Below are 17,859 nucleotides of genomic sequence, written 5' to 3' on the forward strand. Positions count from 1 at the left end.
TTATCATAGGTTGATAAGTCAGGTAATAAATGAAATTCATCAGGTTTCCAAAAGAATCTGTGATTATGACTAGAATTGTGATTTCTCTGGGATGCTGTAGTGAATGTTACACTCAAACGGATAATTTGTGTATTAGGCTATATCTCATGATGTGTGTGAAAGAACTGATAGTTAAAAACAGTATCCCTTCACTTTCATGAAAATGCAGGGCAACCACGAAGTTAACACAAAGTATATGTCAGAGTTAAACTCTGTCTTGTCTGTCTTAAAGTTTTCTTAATATTGGTTTCTAGGTTCAAAAATCAGGAAATGCCTTGTTTCATAGGCTTTACACAGTGGCCCTGAAGAGGGACTTCTCCATCCCAGGAGCCAGGGAATGGACCTGAACAGGTCCAGCCGTCACGGTCATGCCCTGAGGGCTGACTGCAGCCACACCGCCACCACATGAGGTCAGACAGACAGTTGGAGCAGATTAGGAATTACTTCTGCTGATATGAAGACTGCATTTTCCTAACCACGGGCATTTTCTTCTTTAAACATTTGGTGACAAGTAGTATTTGTTAATATCACAAAAATATACAATTGGCAGTCAGTAGAAAGGGCCAGACAAAAATAATTTCAGAATGACTAACAAATGAAATATAAAACTATCTGAGCATGTTTCAGGGAAGTATTACTTTACAAACATAAATATAGAGATTAATGATGAATTTAATATAAGAATGTTAAAATTCAGTATGTTGAACATCCAACAAAAAATACCAAGAGGAAACAAATGGGACAGGAGATCTTTTCTAATGATTCAAAATTATCCACAAAAAAGCTGCTGTGTCCCTCCAGTGCTTTGGAAGGGCCCTTGTAAGCAAGGGCTGTGTGGTCCCAGCTTCATTAGCTGAGTGGCATGTCAATCTCTGATCAAAAGCATTCACGACCTTAATTTGGGGATCCGGAAGCCTTCTCAAGAGTAGGAAGTGTTTTATAAAAAGCCCTGCAAAGAACAAAAGTGTTTCTATTAAGTCTTGGAGAAAACTATGGAAGACAGACTGTTTTTTAAATGATTGATGATTCTTAATGTTGTTTTGAAGCATTACCTGTATTTCCATAAAGGTCAAGACAATAAGCAGTTTGGAAATGATCACCTCTCTACTCTTGAGAAAAGTGGATTTATAAAAAGGGTGGCTGGCTGGGCGCAGTGGTTCACGCCTGTAATCCCAGCACTTTGGGAGGCTGAAGCGAGTGGATCATGAGGTCAGGAGTTCAAGACCAGCCTGACCAACATGGTGAAGCCCCATCTCTACTAAAAATACAAACATTAGCCAGGCATGGTGGCAGGCATCTGTAATCCCAGCTACTCAGGAGGCTGAGGCAGGAGAATCGCTTGAACCTGGAAGGCAGAAGTTGCAGTGAGCTGAGATCGTGCCACTGCACTCCAGCCTGGGCTACACAGTGAGACTCCGTCTCAAAAAAAATCTAAGTTGAGGAACTTGAATTTGGGGAACATGACAATCAGAAGAACAGATGGAGACCAGAGTTGTGCAGAGGGTGAAGGAATGGACACTAGAGTCATACATCCTAACCTTATACTCTGCCTCTTCATTATGTACATTGTTTAGTGTCTCAGTGCCTCAGCTTTCTTATCTGTAAAGTGGGGACAGTAATGTGTATGTCATTAGAATTGTTGTGAGACTTACTATATAGAAAGCCCTTGGAACAGTTCATAGACTATAGTTACAGTTGTATGGACAGTGATATGATCATGATGACCATGATGATGATGGTGATGATAGTAGTGGTGATGGTGATGATGATATTGTTGATGATGGTAGTCATGATGATGGTGATAGTGGTGATGATGATGATAGTAACGGTGGTGATGGTGATGATGGTAATGATGATTGTGATGGTGATTGTGATGATGTTGGTGATAGTAATCATGTTGGTGGTGATGGTGATGATGGTGATAGTAATAATGGTAGTGGTGATGGTGATGATGATATTGTTGATGATGGTAGTCATGATGGTGATAGTGGTGATGATGATGATGATAGTAACGGTGGTGGTAATGATGATTGTGATGGTGATGGTGATGATAGTAGTCGTGATGGTGGTGATAATATTGTTGATGGTGGTGGTCATGATGATGGTGATAGTAGTGATGATGATGATGATAGTAATGGTGGTGGTGATGGTGATGATGGTGATGGTGATGATGGTAATGATGATTGTGATGGTGATGGTGATGATGTTGGTGATAGTAATCATGGTGGTGATGGTGATGATGATGGTGATAGTAATAATAATGGTAGTGGTGATGGTGATGATGATACTGATGATTGTGGTGGTGACAATGATGGTGATAGTAATGGTGGTGGTGATGGTGATGATGGTACTGATGATTGTGATGGTGATGATGGTGGTAGTGGTGATAATGTTAATAGTGATGTGGTGGTGGTGAGTATAGTGATGATGACAGTGATGTTGGCAAAGATAGGAAGAAGTAGAGGCAAGGAATTCAAGGAAATATTGTGGCTGATTATTGGATGACCACTACATTACAATGAACCAACGTGAACCAAAGAAGATCAGGCTCAAAAATTAAAATAAGAATATAAAAACAATAACAACCACCACAAAAAACCAGCAAAAAACTCAGTGGCTACTACAGCAAATACATAATCTATAAAATTAGTCCAGGAGAGTCACTTAGCAAATAAGTGGCAAGAAGAGAAACAACAGAAACAGGGACAACAACAAACTCTGGAGTGGAGGAAGGTATCTGATATCAGAGTTGTTCCAATATGTTGTCTAAAAACAAAAAAAAAAAATCACAAAACCTTAAAAGAACAGAAAAAGCATGACACACACAAAGGAAAAAGCTATTAATAGAAATTATCATGGAAGAATTCTAGATATTGGATGTGTCAGACAAATACTTTAAAAATATGTGTAAAGAACTTAAGGAAATCATGCCTAAAAAAAAATCAAAGGAAAGTATGACAACTAGATATCACCAAATAGACAATATCAGTGAAAAGGTAGAAATTGTTGAAAAAGAACCCAGTAGAAATGCTAGAGTTGAAAAGTACAATTACTGCAATAAAAATAATCACTGGGTCAGCATAATAACAGATCTGAGTATAAAGAAGAAAGGATCAGCAAACTTGAAGATAAACCAATGGAGATTATCAAGTGAGTGGAATAAAATGAAAAATGAATGAAGAAAAATACAGAGAAATGAATATACCTGTGATACATCATGAAGAATACCAACAGACACATAATGGGAATCTCAGAGGAGAAGACAAGAGAAACAGGGACAAAATTACTTGAAAAAATAGTGGCCAAAAATTTGACAAAAACAATTCATTTATACATCTAAGAATGTCAACAAACCCCAACGAACTTAATGAGATTGACATCTATACACATCATAGTGAAACTAACAATGTTAAAGACAAAGAGAACATTTTGAAAACAGCAAGAGCAAAGCAATATTTACTTACAAGTGAATCACAATATGATTAGCAGCAGATTTCTAATGAGAAATCATGGAAGCCATTAAGAATATTAGATCACACCTTCAGAATGTTGAAAGAAATGACTGTCAACAAATAATTATATTCCTAGCAAAATTATCCTCAAAAACAAAGAAGGAAAAATCAAAAGACAAGTCACATCCACACAAAAACTTGCACCTGTATGTTTATAGCAAAGCTTTATTCATAAATGCCCAAACTTAGAAGCAACGAAGATGGCTTTCAGTAGGTGAATTGATAAATAAAATGTGATACATCTAGATAATGGAATATTATTCAGCAAATGAAATGAGCTATTAAGCCAGGAAGACAGGGAAAAACTTAAATGCACATTACTAATAAGCAAACCTGAAATACCTACATACTATATGAGTCCAACCTTAAGACACTCTAGAAAAGAAGAACCATGGAGACAGTAAAAGGTTGCTAAGGGGAAGGATGGCAGGGAGGGATGAATAGGTGGAGCACAGGGGATTTGTAGGGCAGGAAAGATACTCTGTACAATACCGTAGTTGTGGATACAGGTCATTATACATTTGTCCAAACCCATAGAACATGTAACACCGAAAGTGAACCCTAAGGTAAACTATGGACTCTTAGTAATAACGACATAATTGATCAATTGTAACCAATGTACCATTCTGCAGCAGGATATTGATAATGAGGGAGGCTGTGCATGTGTGGGGCAGGGGATATACAGGAAATCTCTGAACTTTCCACTCAGTTTTGCTGTAAACCTAGAAGTACACTCAAAAATAAATTCTATTAAAAAGAAAACGAAGCTGGACACAGTGGCTCACACCTGTAATCCCAGCACTTTGGAAGGCCAACGCAGGCGGATCACGAGGTCAGGAGATCGAGACCATCCTGGCTAACATGGTGAAACCCCCATCTCCACTAAAAATACCAAAAAAAAAAAAGAAAAACCAAACATAGCCAGGTGTGGTAGTGGGCGCCTATAGTCCCAGCTACTCGGGAGGCTGAGGCAGGAGAATGGTGTGAACCCAGGAGGTGGAGGTTGCAGTGAGCTGAGACTGTGCCACTGCACTCCAGCCTGGGTGACAGAGCAAGACTCCATCTCAAAAAAAGAAAGAAAAAAAGAAAAAGAAAAGAAAGGAATTCTGGAGGCGGATGCTGGTGGTGGTTGCACACCATTGTGAATGTACTTTATGCCACCAAATTGTGTCCTCAAAAATGATTCAAATGATACACTTTACATTATGTATATATTACTACAATTAAAAAATTCCAGTCGCTGCAAAAGAAAAGATGAACCACAGAAAGGGAGAAAATATTTTAAAATATATATCTGATAAAGGACTTGTACCCAAAATATACAAATAACTCTTAAAACTCAACAATATAAAAACCACCCAATTAAGAAACCAGCGAAAGATCTGAACAAACATCTCACCAAAGAAAACATACATATGGCCAATAAAAGCATGAGAATATGCTCAGTATTATCAGTCATTGGAGAAATACAAATCCAAACAATGATGAAATGCCACGTCACACCTGCTGCAATTGTTATCACTGAAAAGACAGAAACTAACAAGTGTTGCAGAGGATATGGAGAAATTGAAACCCTGGTACATTTCTATAGGATTTTAAGTTCCAGCCACATTGGAAGACAATCTGGCAGTTCCTCAACATGTTAAATGTAGTTACCCAGACTCAACAATTCCACTGCTAGGTGTATAACCAAGAGAACTGAAAACATGTATCAACACAAAATCCTGTACACAAATGCCCATAACAACATTCATAATCATGAAAAAATGGACTCAACCAAAAGGTCTACCAACTGATTAATGGATAAACAAAGTATGGTATATCTGTACAATGAAGTATTATTTGGCAATAAATAAGAATGGAGGGCCAGGGGCAGTGGCTCATGCCTGTAATCCCAGCACTTCGGGAGGCCGAAGCAGGTGGATCACGAGGTCAGGAGATCGAGACCATCCTGACTAACGCAGTGAAACCCTGTCTCCACTAAAAATACAAAAAATTAGCTGAGCTTGGTGGTGAGTGCCTGTAGTCCCAGCTACTCAGGAGGCTGAGGCAGGAGAATGGCGGGAACCCAGGAGGCAGAGCTTGCAGTGAGCCGAGATCGCACCACTGCACTCCAGCCTGGGCAACAGAGCAAGACTCCGTCTCAAGAGAAAAAAAAAAAATGAATGAAGTACTGATATGTGCTGCGATAGGAGTGAACCTTGAACACATTTTGCTAAGTGAAATAAGCTATTTGCAGAAGCTCACATATCATATGATTCCATTTATATAAAATGTCCAGAATAGACCAAACTGTAGAGACAGACAATATATAAGTGACTACCTAGGACTAGGTGAGATGGGTAGTGGGTGTGGGGAGGAAAAGGGGAGTGACCACTACTTGGTCAGGTGGTTCATTTTGGTGATAAAAATATTCTAAAATTAGATTAGGGTGATGGTTCCACCATTCAGAGAATATGGGATAACCCTCTGATTTGGGCACATTGAATGTGTGAATTTATGTATGTGCATTATATCTCAAATAAAGGTGATTTAAAAACAAAGTTGAAAAGGAAGAATTATAGCATAGAGCACCTTTTGTAATTATGACAGCCTAATGGGGATAGAAAGCAATTGGGACATGGCCAATGGCCAAGTACAGTGTTTGATTCCTTCACAGAAATGCTTCAGACTGGCTCTGGGTCCCTTGAGCTTAGCATTTTCAAGTGCGAGGAGAGCGTGTGTCCCTGCTGTGTTAACAATAATTTCACCGGGCAACCCACAATCAGAAAGCGGGACATGCCTGGGCTTTATTTTCGTCTTTCAGTGATGGAGCCAAGCCAGCAACGTCAGGCAAAGAGGGAAAAAACTCAAGAAGGCAGATTGCCTTTAAGAATTTTGCAAACTGATTTAAATGTTTAATCAGCACATTTCAACCACTTTATTAATATGTTTGCATACATATGTGTGCACGAAGGCAGGGCTTTTAGTATTCAGGATAACTCATCAAGATGGTGCATAGGTTTCTTCCAGAGTCATGCCATCAGTGTCTGTATGAATCAGCGAAGGCGGAGAACGCTAATGCTGTCGCGTGTTGCCGATGACACAAGGCCTAGACCTGTTCTTGAGAGTAGGGCACGCCCTGTGGGGCGGACACAGCGGCAGAGCCTGCAGATCAGGCAGGAAAAAGAGGGCAGGTGCACCAGGCCATAGAGCTCCAGCAGAGATGGGATGGTGTTATCCCAAGCATGGTTCAGAAGTGGGGAATTCAGGAGTACAGATGCAGGCAGAAAAGCAGCCATCTGGCAAATATCCAGCTCTGGCTCAGGGAGCCAGGGACCCCTGGTGACAGCACCCACAGGGCGGGACAGAGCCCCTGCCCAATGCCATGGTCTAGGCAGTCACCAGTCTGGGCCCCAGGCAGCAGAAGCCACCAGGTTCCTGGAGTAAGTAACCACCTGAGAAAGGGTCCCTGAAGCAGGTCAGTATTCACCTATCAAAGCTGGAGACTGAAAGGAAAAAGGGTCTATCGAATCCTGGAGTGATTACCTTACTGAGTTCCTCTTTCCTGAGATCTGGATGGAATACATTCTGGGGAAGGGTGGAAGGTGTATGGGCATGGGCCATGTAGTTAGATCTGCATGGCGAGGACTCAGAGTCTGGGAGCCATTGACAAGCACCTCCACTCCTTGAAGGCCGACGGCAGCTGCGGCTCTCCAAGGTTAAAGAAATGAACCACCCCCTGTGTGTTGTCAGTGGCCAGGCCTATGTGGTGGAGCGCCTGGCCGTTCGTGAAAATCTGCAGTGGGATTAGGTGGCATTTGGCCGTTCATTTTTCGAGTTTCTGTGTCTTGGAGTAAAATTGAGAGAGCACATATGGCCTAAAAGTTTAACTCCTATTCATTGATCAGAATTATAATTTTCACTTTAATGATTTATAAATGTGTACCTTCAAGCGCTAATGTTTGCTGTGTATTTTTAGATGGCTATCCCAAAGAAGAAATGATTTATAGATGGAGAAAAAATTCAGTGGAGGCGGCTGACCAGAAATCATGGCGGCTTTATCAGTTTGACTTCATGGGCCTCAGAAACACCACAGAAATCGTGACAACGTCTGCAGGTAGGAATTTACTGAAAGAGGCATAGCTCTCAAAATTCAGCGAGGCCTAAGGCCATATGTAGTCATATCGTTAATGTCCCAGCCTTTCGGGTAACCATGATACATTAGTGATTCTGGAGACAAAACAAGTGATTCAAAGTGAAACTGTGTTGTAATGTTTTAATTGGTATGGGAGAGGGATGATTAGAATTAATTCATATTTTTGAATCCAGGCTGTGTTTGCATAATGTCTATAAACCTAGCTATAAACTTAACCTAACTCACTACTGACCATATTTACACAAACCAATTTTACTGATGGGGAGAATTCTGCAAATTTCCATGCACAAGAAGAATCAGATATTATTGAGAATCCACACATAAAAGAAGCTGGTTTGACATGTCCTTTGAGTTTCAATTCTTTTTATTTACTCTAAGTTTTATCTTTAACTTTGAGTTTCTTTTTCAATGATGGAGTGCAATAATTACCTACCAATTTGATTTTATGAAGTGATTATTACATGCATATTCAAAATCCTGTAATTAAATAGAAAGACTTCTTCTGCCTATGAATATATGTGAATGTGTTTTGTTTTGCTTTTTGTCTTATGTCTTATGTTGTTGTTTTCTGGTTTGGGTATTTCATTATTCCTAGGGTCTACTTTTTCACAACTGATTTTCCTTTGGCAGGGTGTGGGGTGCAGATGGGGGTAGAGTCAGCTTTTCTACTGATATTATTTGTTAGTATGAAGAATTTGTTGGCTCTTAAAATTATCTAATAATTTATTTTATTGGTGAGTAGATTAAGATGCCAGTTTTGAGAATTAATGGTAAATATCTTTAAAGCCCAGTCTTAATTCTTGATACCACTGTAAAATAGAGAGTTATTGACACATCAAGAAAAGTCCTGAAAAAGTTACCTGATTAAGGGAGAAAAACAAAAGATTCTCTATGGGTGTCATGGTGGAAAATGTAAGAAATGGGATCTGTGTTTAAATGTTAAACAATGACAATGTTAAATAATGGAACACCACAATTTATGTAAATGAACTGCGGAGGCAGTGCAAAGGGAAATGTTTTGGGATGCTTGCTGCCAATTAAGAGGCACCTACCTTGGTCATGTAATTCCCTGTCTTAAAGGCTGCAATGCACCAGCAGACCTTTGGGGTCTAAGGCTGCCTGAAGGGAGTTACCAAGCAGCAGGGAGGACTGCTCTAGCATTTACATCCCAAAGGTCACTGCTTCTCCTTTCCTGGTGTTCTCAAAACAAAAGGAAATGCAAAGTTAAGCTGAACCCATCTAACTCAGGGGATTTTGAAATTGATTGCAAGCAAATACTAGCTCAGAAAAGTGACAAATAGAAGGAGACAACAGATTTGAGGCAACAGTCTGGGCAATTCTTGTGCTAGGTGTTACTGTGGCTCTTAAAGAAATTATAATCGGTCTCTAAAGTCATATTTTTAGTAAGTTTTACAACCATATTCGATCTTCTGTATAATTACACTTGTAAGGAAAATGTCCTTAGGATAATAAAAAAAATTCCCATTTCATATGCTCGTGACGGACGCATGGTAGCTGGAGCCCACAAGCATGAGGAGTCACACTCTGCCTGCAACTGGGGTGTGTTGTTGCGTGTTTTCAGGCCATATCCAGCGTCAATTCAGGTGTCAACAGTTCACTGTTTAATGAATATTCATGAAACACCATTGCTTGCTAAATGTGATTGACATTTTCACAATGTGGAGGATCACCCATGGGGCTGTGATGGCATTTGAAAGGATCCCTGTCAGATAAATGCCTTTTTATAGGCAAATGTTATTCCTTGTTTCTCAATCTCCTAACTCAAAATTATGACTACAGCAATAACACACTTACTTACATAATCCCTTTTTTCCAAGAAAACGAAAGCATTTGCAACACTGTCTACTTGGTTCTCACAAGTCGTTGTAAAGTTTGAAAAGGATGGACATGATTGTGCCAAGTTTTCAAGCTTATGTAAATAATTCTACTAGGGAACTTATCTGTGAAATGGAAACACTTTGGGAAACCTCAGAATCAGGATAACGAGATGTGAAGCCTGCAGGTGCATTGCCAAGTCCAGGCCCTGGGAGGTGGTCTGTGTCTCTTATTGCCTCCCACCATCCTCTCACTGTAGCTACTGTGGCCCGCCATGCTTTGGGCAGAGCCCTAAACAGCTGCGTTTATTTGACTGGACCCACTTTTCTCTGTTGGGATAACATGAATATCAAAAAATATTATTTATGACATTCTGAGACTTGAATGTAATATATTAAATATGTTTATTTAAAATGCACAAAGACTGTTCAAAAACATTAGTCACTGAATTAGTTTCCTGGAGCTGCTTTCGCAGTTCTACCAACTGTGGCTCAAACGACAGAAACACGTCTCTCAGCTCTGGAGGCTGGAAGTCTAAAATCAAGATGGCAGGCCTGGCATCTTCCGAGTGCCGTGAGGGAAAGATCAGCTCCAGCCTCTCTTGTTGGCTTGCAGGTAGTATTCTCTCCATGTCCTTCTAATGTGCAGCGAATGCAAGAAGTGAATTCTGTTCTTTTGTCTTCTCCCTGGAGATGTCGATCTCTGTGTCTGCATTTCCTCTTTCTATAGAAACACCAGTCATATTGGATTAGGCCTGCCTTCATGACCTCAACCATTTTCAGAGGCTCTATTTCCAAATAAGGTCATGTTCACGGTACTGTGGGTTAGGACTCTAACATCTTTGGGTGAATACAATGTAACCCATGGCAGTAACCCAGAAAGTTTAGCACACTATGAAGAGTAGCATTTCAATTGCATTGGGAAATGAGATGTTCTCTTTATCCCAGACACATCCATTTTACTTGGACTTCCTAGTAAGTCCAAGTGTCTTGGACTTCTGACTGGCTCAACAGTGTGCTTGGTTAGGTTACTGATGGTCTTGAACAGTCTCTGTGCGGTCTTGGTGCCTTCCTTAACTACTCTCCAAGGACAATTGCAGCTGACCTTTCCTTTGCACTAGCCAAAGGCCACCGTGCATAATAAAAATCAGAGACTTGTTTTTTCTTTTTTTGTTGTTGAGACGGAGTTTCACTCTTGCTACCCACGCTGGAGTGCAATGGCATGATCTCGGCTCACTGCGACCACCACCTCCTAGGTTCAAGCAGTTCTCCTGCCTCGGCCTCTCAAGTAGCTGGGATTACAGGCTCCTGCCACCACGCCCGGCTAATTTTTTGTATTTTTAGTAGAGACAAGGTTTCACCATGTTGGCCAGGCTGGTCTTGAACTCCTGACCTCAGGTGGTCCACCCTTATGGGCCTCCCAAAGTGCTAAGATTACAGGTGTGAGCCACTGTGCCCAGCAAATCAGAAACTTTTTGTTATCTCTTCTATATATCTATATCTATCTACCAATTGAAATAAGAAGTAAACCTCTTACTTTTTTTATTCTAATAATTTAAAATATCTGTAGGCATACCATCACTGAGAATAACCTGCAGCGATTTCAAGGAAGTATATATCTTGGAATTATTGGAAACAGGCTGATGGTAAAACGTTCAGCTTTGGTTTTCAATAAATGTTGTTAATTAAAAGAAGCTCAATATATATGGATATGCATACATGCATGAGTTGATACACACACACATATTTCCTGCTGTGTCAGCTGAGAAGTCCTAGGAGCAACAACACTGCAGGAGCAATAAGCACCCTTAGTGCCCAGATCTTGGCTTCTCATATCATTCTCCAGTTAAAGGAACCAGGGCTCCTTGGAAAAGTGGCAGATTGTGAGGCTGCAGCAGGGAATATACAAGATGAGCCTAGAGAATCTTGCAGTTCCAGAAATTAAGACATGCTAACCACTCACCTCACACCCACCCACCTACACACAAAATCATGGGGCTATATCAACAGATGCCAACTAAAAGATATTACAATGGTCAAAGCCAAAAAATGTGAGCAGCAAGATAAATACAGTAGTATTGGATTATAACCCAAGAAGAAAAATCAATATCTATGAGGCCACACTGATGCAAATAAATGATTGAATAAATACATACATACCTACATGGGAGAACCCAGACAAATCCCCCATGCAGAATTTCACATGATTTATGTAGATGTTATTCTCTCAGGGAGGCAGGGCATAGCTCCCGCTCTTCACTTGTGGGCTGCACCTGGTGACTTTCTTCCAAAGAGCACAGGAGACAAAGGAAGAAGATGCACAGGGGATGCGTCTGGTGAGCACCACTCGGCCAGGTGATCGGTGAACATGGTCAGTGATTACACATGGTGATCCTGCGTACCCTGCATGTGATGCGGTGAAAATCCACTTTACGAGTCTGGAAAGAAGGTGGCTATGGAAAGTTATCCTCTTGGGTTGGTGCATCAGTGAGTCAATCGTTACAGTACCCATGAGCCATTATCTCAGAGAGAAAGGAAGGAAAGATAAGTGAACTCTATACTCCAGACATTTTCTGAATTTCAAAACTGTGAAAAGAAGAAAGTGAAGAAAACAAGGAGAAGGGGTCTGAAAAGCAGACTCTGTCAGGGAGGGCAAGATAAGGAAAGCGCACCACTGAGGATGCACCGGGAAGGGGGTCGCGGTGAACATGCCGCTGGAGCTACAGCCCCCGGAGTTACCTGTACAGCGAGTGCAAAAGAGACTAAAAAGCCTGTGAAGCTACAGCTCAGCCTTCAGTCACCCCAGCCCCTGATGGTATTAAGGTGATTAGTCCCAATCTTTGGCCTGGAAAAGAGAATGAAGAGCCCCCGCTTGAAGGATAATAAAATTTTTTTTTTTACAGATTTTCATACAAAAAGTGCACTGTGGCCAAATGATCAAAACCCAAAAATAACACAGGTATCTGACTTTTTACCAGAAATCATGGCAACCAGAAGACAGTGGAATTCCAAATGTGAAAAGAAACAGAGAATATTCTATTAAAAAGCCAATAAAAATAATGGTGAACTAATGACGCGTTCGGGCTAAAGAAAAACAGGAAAAGAGAGAGAGATTGACTCTATGCTGTCTCTAGCAAGCTGCTTCTCTCCCTGTGTAAAACCTTTATGGCATTTGCAGGTTAATCCATATCTTTGCCATATCGAGGCTGCCGGAATGCCCGTTTGAACCTGAGTCCAGTTGTCTACAATAATTTGGGTAGAATGCGCGACGCTTTTTTCTCACCCACAGCAGGTTTGTGAGGTAGGACTGGAAATAGGAAGGCGGCTTTGCAGTGGGCATACCTACTGCCAGCTGAGGGGCGCTCAGGTCAGGCTCAGAGCACGCTCAGAAGCGGCTTTGTAGTGGAAGTGATCCTAGCAAAGGCTCCCTGAGGTCACAGGAAGAGATCAAGGAAGAAGCCTGGGGCTCCAGACTCATTGCACTAGGAGCGTTCCCTCTGGTGCCTGGTTTATTCTACGACCACGAAGAGGCTCCCCCACCCAGAGACTAGTTATTACGGTCAAAACGTCAAAACGGTCAGGAGAAAGGCTGCTCTCCCATGGCTGTGGCAAAAGCCACATGGCTTGATGTGGACATCTGATGTTTTGGAAGTTGATTCAGTCTTTATGTGTAGAAGCTTCTGTAACGAGTTCTCCAAACTCCAAAAAATGATTCTCTATATAAAGTGTTTGATATTGCGTGTTTAATATTCCAGCTAATTAAAAAGTACATATATTTCCTCCGGCAGTGCCCACTGGGAGGGAGGGAGCGCAGAGCGCAGGAGCTCCGGTGCTAGAGTCAGACCGCACTGCTTGTACGAATCCGCACCACTTACCTGCTCTGTGACCCTGGGCAACTCCTCTGACCGGTCCCTGCACTCCCCTCATAAGCGAGGGGCAAACTGCCTCCTCCTTTATATGGGTATTGTGAATTTCAGTGAATGAAGGCATGCCGAGCACACAATTGCCGGTATAGATACACAAATATTGCCTATGATTATTGACTCAATGTTGTTCCTGTGAGGGAGACTTGAGAGATTTACGCATTGTCTTTCTTCAGTAATCATCCACTAAGTCAGCTGCCAGCACTGTATTCAATGAGACTGCTCCAGCAGGATGCTATAGTGAGATTACATCTTGAATGCAAATAGGAATATATGTTTAAATAGCTCTTGTAGAAGAAACTCAAAAAGTGGTTTCTTCTTGGCTTTTTGTCATATTTTTCTGAATGCAATCTGGGTAATGTATCAGTCTGGGTTTGAAAGTCATAATTTTAAAAATAGCGTCAGTATCTTTGTTCACAGGATTGAGTGAAAAATCTTTCAAACCCGCTGTGAGTCATCCTCCATCTCTAATTCAGACAGGAAATGCGGAGAAAACCTCTTCTTGGTCTAATGAACTGCTCGTCCGCTAAGAAAATTTTTTTTTTTTTTTTTTTTTTTTTTTTTTTGAGACGGAGTCTTGCTCTGTCGCCCAGGCTGGAGTGCAGTGGCCGGATCTCAGCTCACTGCAAGCTCCGCCTCCCGGGTTCACGCCATTCTCCTGCCTCAGCCTCCCGAGTAGCTGGGACCACAGGCGCCCGCCACCTCGCCCGGCTAGTTTTTTGTATTTTTTAGTAGAGACGGGGTTTCACCGTGTTAGCCAGGATGGTCTCGATCTTCTGACCTCGTGATCCACCCGTCTCGGCCTCCCAAAGTGCTGGGATTACAGGCTTGAGCCACCGCGCCCGGCCTCGCTAAGAAAATTGAAATCCTGTGATACAAATCATATCTGAATATGTCTGTTTTTTTTAAAATCAGATTTAATTAATTACTCCTTCCATGGGACCTGAATAAATGATAGCATTTAATATATGATGACAGGAATACGTCTGCATAAGAGCATTTTATGGTTTTCATTTGGCTCTTGCTCTGTACTTTGAGCAAGGTAGGACACGGGCCAATAGCTTTATTTATAGATGAGGAACCAGTCTCAGCAAGATCTTAGGCACGGCCTTCAGTGGTGCACCCAATATGTGCTGTGGCTGGCGTTAGACCCTCTCATTCTGAGTCCAGTGGCTTTTCCACAATGTCAGTGCCACAAAGAGTTAACTTGACTTCCGGTATCTCACCCCCAGTTTCCAGAACATTTTATTTACCTCCCCGGTGTTGGACTGTATATACCAAACAAGATATCCCCTGGCATGGAAGATATTTTATATCATTTTTCCACTGTAGAATCATATTACTGCTTCCAATACTTGATCGGAAGGAAAGTCTTAAATCTGTATCATGACATAAGCGAGTATGATGATTTAAAATTATAAAAGTACATTCTGGTTGAGATTTAGGGCTCTGGAAAGTATTTCTCTGGAATATCGCCACGCTTAAGATGCTCAGGCACACTCATTGTTTCACATGCTCTTTTGATGATACTACAGCCCTTTAAGGTAGCCAGGCCACTATCCCATGACACAAATGGCAATCTGAACCTTCAAAGTATCTTTGTTCATGATATGCGAGGGCGAGCCGTCCTGTAGCCTCGAGATAGCTGTAGAGCACAGCACTCTAGGAGAAACCTGCACTGGATAAAAGCCAAACAGCCCTTGACACCTGAGCTGAAGCTCCTGGAGCACTCCCTGCCCACGTCCTAGCAAGCACTCATGCCACACTCCCATACCCTCCGAGCCCACCCGGATAACTCAGTAGTCCCTGGGCTTTTAAGCATTGATGTCATTCCTCCAGGAGGCCATTTTCAGGAGCTGCTCCCACACCCCTCAAAGCCCAGGACGGGTTGACAGCCATTTACTTCCAGAATGCCCTGACTTTGCCCCATGGTGACATTTAGCACATAGCATCGTACCGTGATTGTAACCAAGGAGGACTTGGAAGACAGAGGCTGAGAATATGATGCTGGAGCCATCCTACCTGGGTTTAAATTCCAGGCCTGCACTCATAAGATACATCGTCTTGGATCACTGTCTTACTTCTGAGACTCAGTTTCCTCATCTGCAAAATGGGCAGGACAATTCTCATGCTGGCCTCAGAGATAAGGACTTTGTGAGGATTAATGAGCTTGAAAGCAGACAGCAGTCATTGTCTGGCATTCATTTTATACCTTTCCCAATGAATCTACCTGTTGGTGTCCCAGGGAGCTAGCAAAGTAATTAGCTCAAAGAAAGTACGTGAATGTTTGGAAGAGAAAATAACCCTTAATTTGTTTAGCAAATGAGTCTAAAGGATAAATAGATCCCTTTGCAAACATTTAGTTGTCATCTTAGAAAAATTAATATGGAAGCATTAAGGAGACATAGGAGTGAATATATTGTTTTGATATTTTAGTAGCTACATTTCACTCCTGTTTGTATTAATAGTTTCATTATTTAAAATTTATCCAACAAGGCACTTTTTAAATTTTTTTTATTATACTTTAAGTTCTGGGATACATGTGCAGAACGTGCAGGTTTGTTACATAGGTATACACGTGCTATGGTGGTTCGCTGCGCCCATCAACCTGCCATCTACGTTAGGTATTTCTCCTAGTGCTATCCCTCCCCCATCCACCCACCCCCCTCCAGGCTCTGGTGTGTGATGTTCCCTGCCCTGTGTCCATGTGTTCTCATTGTTCAGCTCCCACTTATGAGAACATACGGTGTTTGGTTTTCTGTTCTTATGCTAGTTTGCTGAGAATAATGGTTTCCAGCTTCATCCATGTCCCTGCAAAGGACATGAACTCATCATTTTTTATGACTGCATAGTATTCCATGGTGTATATGTGCCACATTTTCTTTATCCAGTCTATCATTGATGGGCCTTTGGGTTGGTTTCAGGTCTTTGCTATTGTGAATTGTGCTACTACAAATGTATGTGTGCAAGTGTCTTCATAGTAGAATGATTTATAATCCTTTGGGCATATACCCAGTTATGGGATTGCTGGGTCAAATGATATTTCTGGTTCTAGATCCTTGAGGAATCATCACAGCTTTCCACAATGGTTGAACTAATTTACACTCCCACCAACAGTGTAAAAGCTTTCCTATTTCTCCACATCCTCTCCAGCATCTGTTGTTTCCTGACTTTTTAAGGATCGCTTTTCTAACTGACATGAGAGGGTATCTCATTGTGGCTTTGATTTGCATTTCTCTAATGACCAGTGATGATGAGCTTTTTTTTCATATATTTGTTGGCTGCATAAATGTCTTCTTTTGAGAAGTGTCTGTTAATATCCTTTGCCCACTTTTTGATGAGGTTGTTTGTTTTTTTCCTGTAAATTTGTTTAAGTTCTTTGTGGATTCTGGATATTAGCCCTTTGTCCGATGGATAGATTGCAAAACTTTTCTCCCATTCTGTAGGTTGCCTGTTCACTCTGATGATAGTTTCTTTTGCTGTGCAGAAGCTCTTTAGTTTAATTACATCCCATTTGTCTATTTTGGCTTTTGTTGCCATTGCTTTTGGTGTTTTGGTCATGAAGTCCTTGCCCATGCCTGAATGGTATTGCCTAGGTTTTCTTCTAGGGTTTTTAATGGTTTTAGGTCTTACATTTAAGTCTTTAATGTATCTTGAGTTAATTTTTGTGTAAGGTATAAGGAAGGGGTCTATTTTCAGTTTTCTGTGTATGGCTAGCCAGTTTTCCCAACACCATTTATGTACTTTTCAGATAAGCCTAGTTTTGCCATATGGATACACATATATGAACCAAAATTTTTGAAAGGGGCAGAGCAGATTGATTTTAGTTGGTTGATATTTATTTTTAATAAATATCACATATTAAAGGCATGTAGCTTACCACAAATTCGTTTTCTATGAAAATACTGTAAGCTTTCAGCAGGATTCAGATTTTAACAGTCCCCACGGCTTCCGTGCAGACGAGGGATGCCATGGACCTATTTGGAGGCTGGCTGCCTAGGTGAGGAATTGATTCCTTAGGAGTCCCCTGGGGACTCAGGAGCTTACATAGCTGACGTCCATCCAGCTCACGTGAAGACTCTTGGCCAGACGTCCATTTTCCGTCTTAATCAACATAGAATCTGAAGAAATGCAGGCCCGTTTCCTGAGATAATGAAGCCTTTGCCAGCCAGGGTCAATCTCTCTTTGCCATTATTGTCATGGTAGCCATCAATCAGATAACCTGGGTGATTATCCTCTTTGTCCAATGAAACTTTTCTTAATGGTTCTATTTCAACTGGTTGTCACTGATCAGACACTTCTGTGCGGGAAATTTTGAATTTACCCAAAATAGTTCCCTCCAGACCCCAACTTTCCTTGGACAACAGCACTGCTCTTTGGATGTTGCTCGGTTCTCACTTCGCTCTCCATAA

At 41.4% G+C, this 17,859-nt stretch overlaps 1 protein-coding gene across 7 annotated transcripts in view; it reads left to right on the forward strand.

Moving 5' to 3' along the window:
* LOC105497446 (gamma-aminobutyric acid type A receptor subunit gamma3) overlaps positions 1–17,859 on the forward strand; it is a 560,409-nt gene that overhangs the window by 501,630 nt on the left and 40,920 nt on the right. For all 7 annotated transcript variants that reach the window (XM_011768539.2, XM_071067300.1, XM_071067299.1 and 4 more), the window contains one exon: positions 7,513–7,650. In XM_011768539.2, coding sequence (XP_011766841.1) covers positions 7,513–7,650 — 138 coding nt within the window. The remainder of the gene's footprint in view (positions 1–7,512; positions 7,651–17,859) is intronic.

This window comes from Macaca nemestrina, chromosome 7 (assembly GCF_043159975.1).
Source record: "Macaca nemestrina isolate mMacNem1 chromosome 7, mMacNem.hap1, whole genome shotgun sequence".
Taxonomy (NCBI): domain Eukaryota; kingdom Metazoa; phylum Chordata; class Mammalia; order Primates; family Cercopithecidae; genus Macaca; species Macaca nemestrina.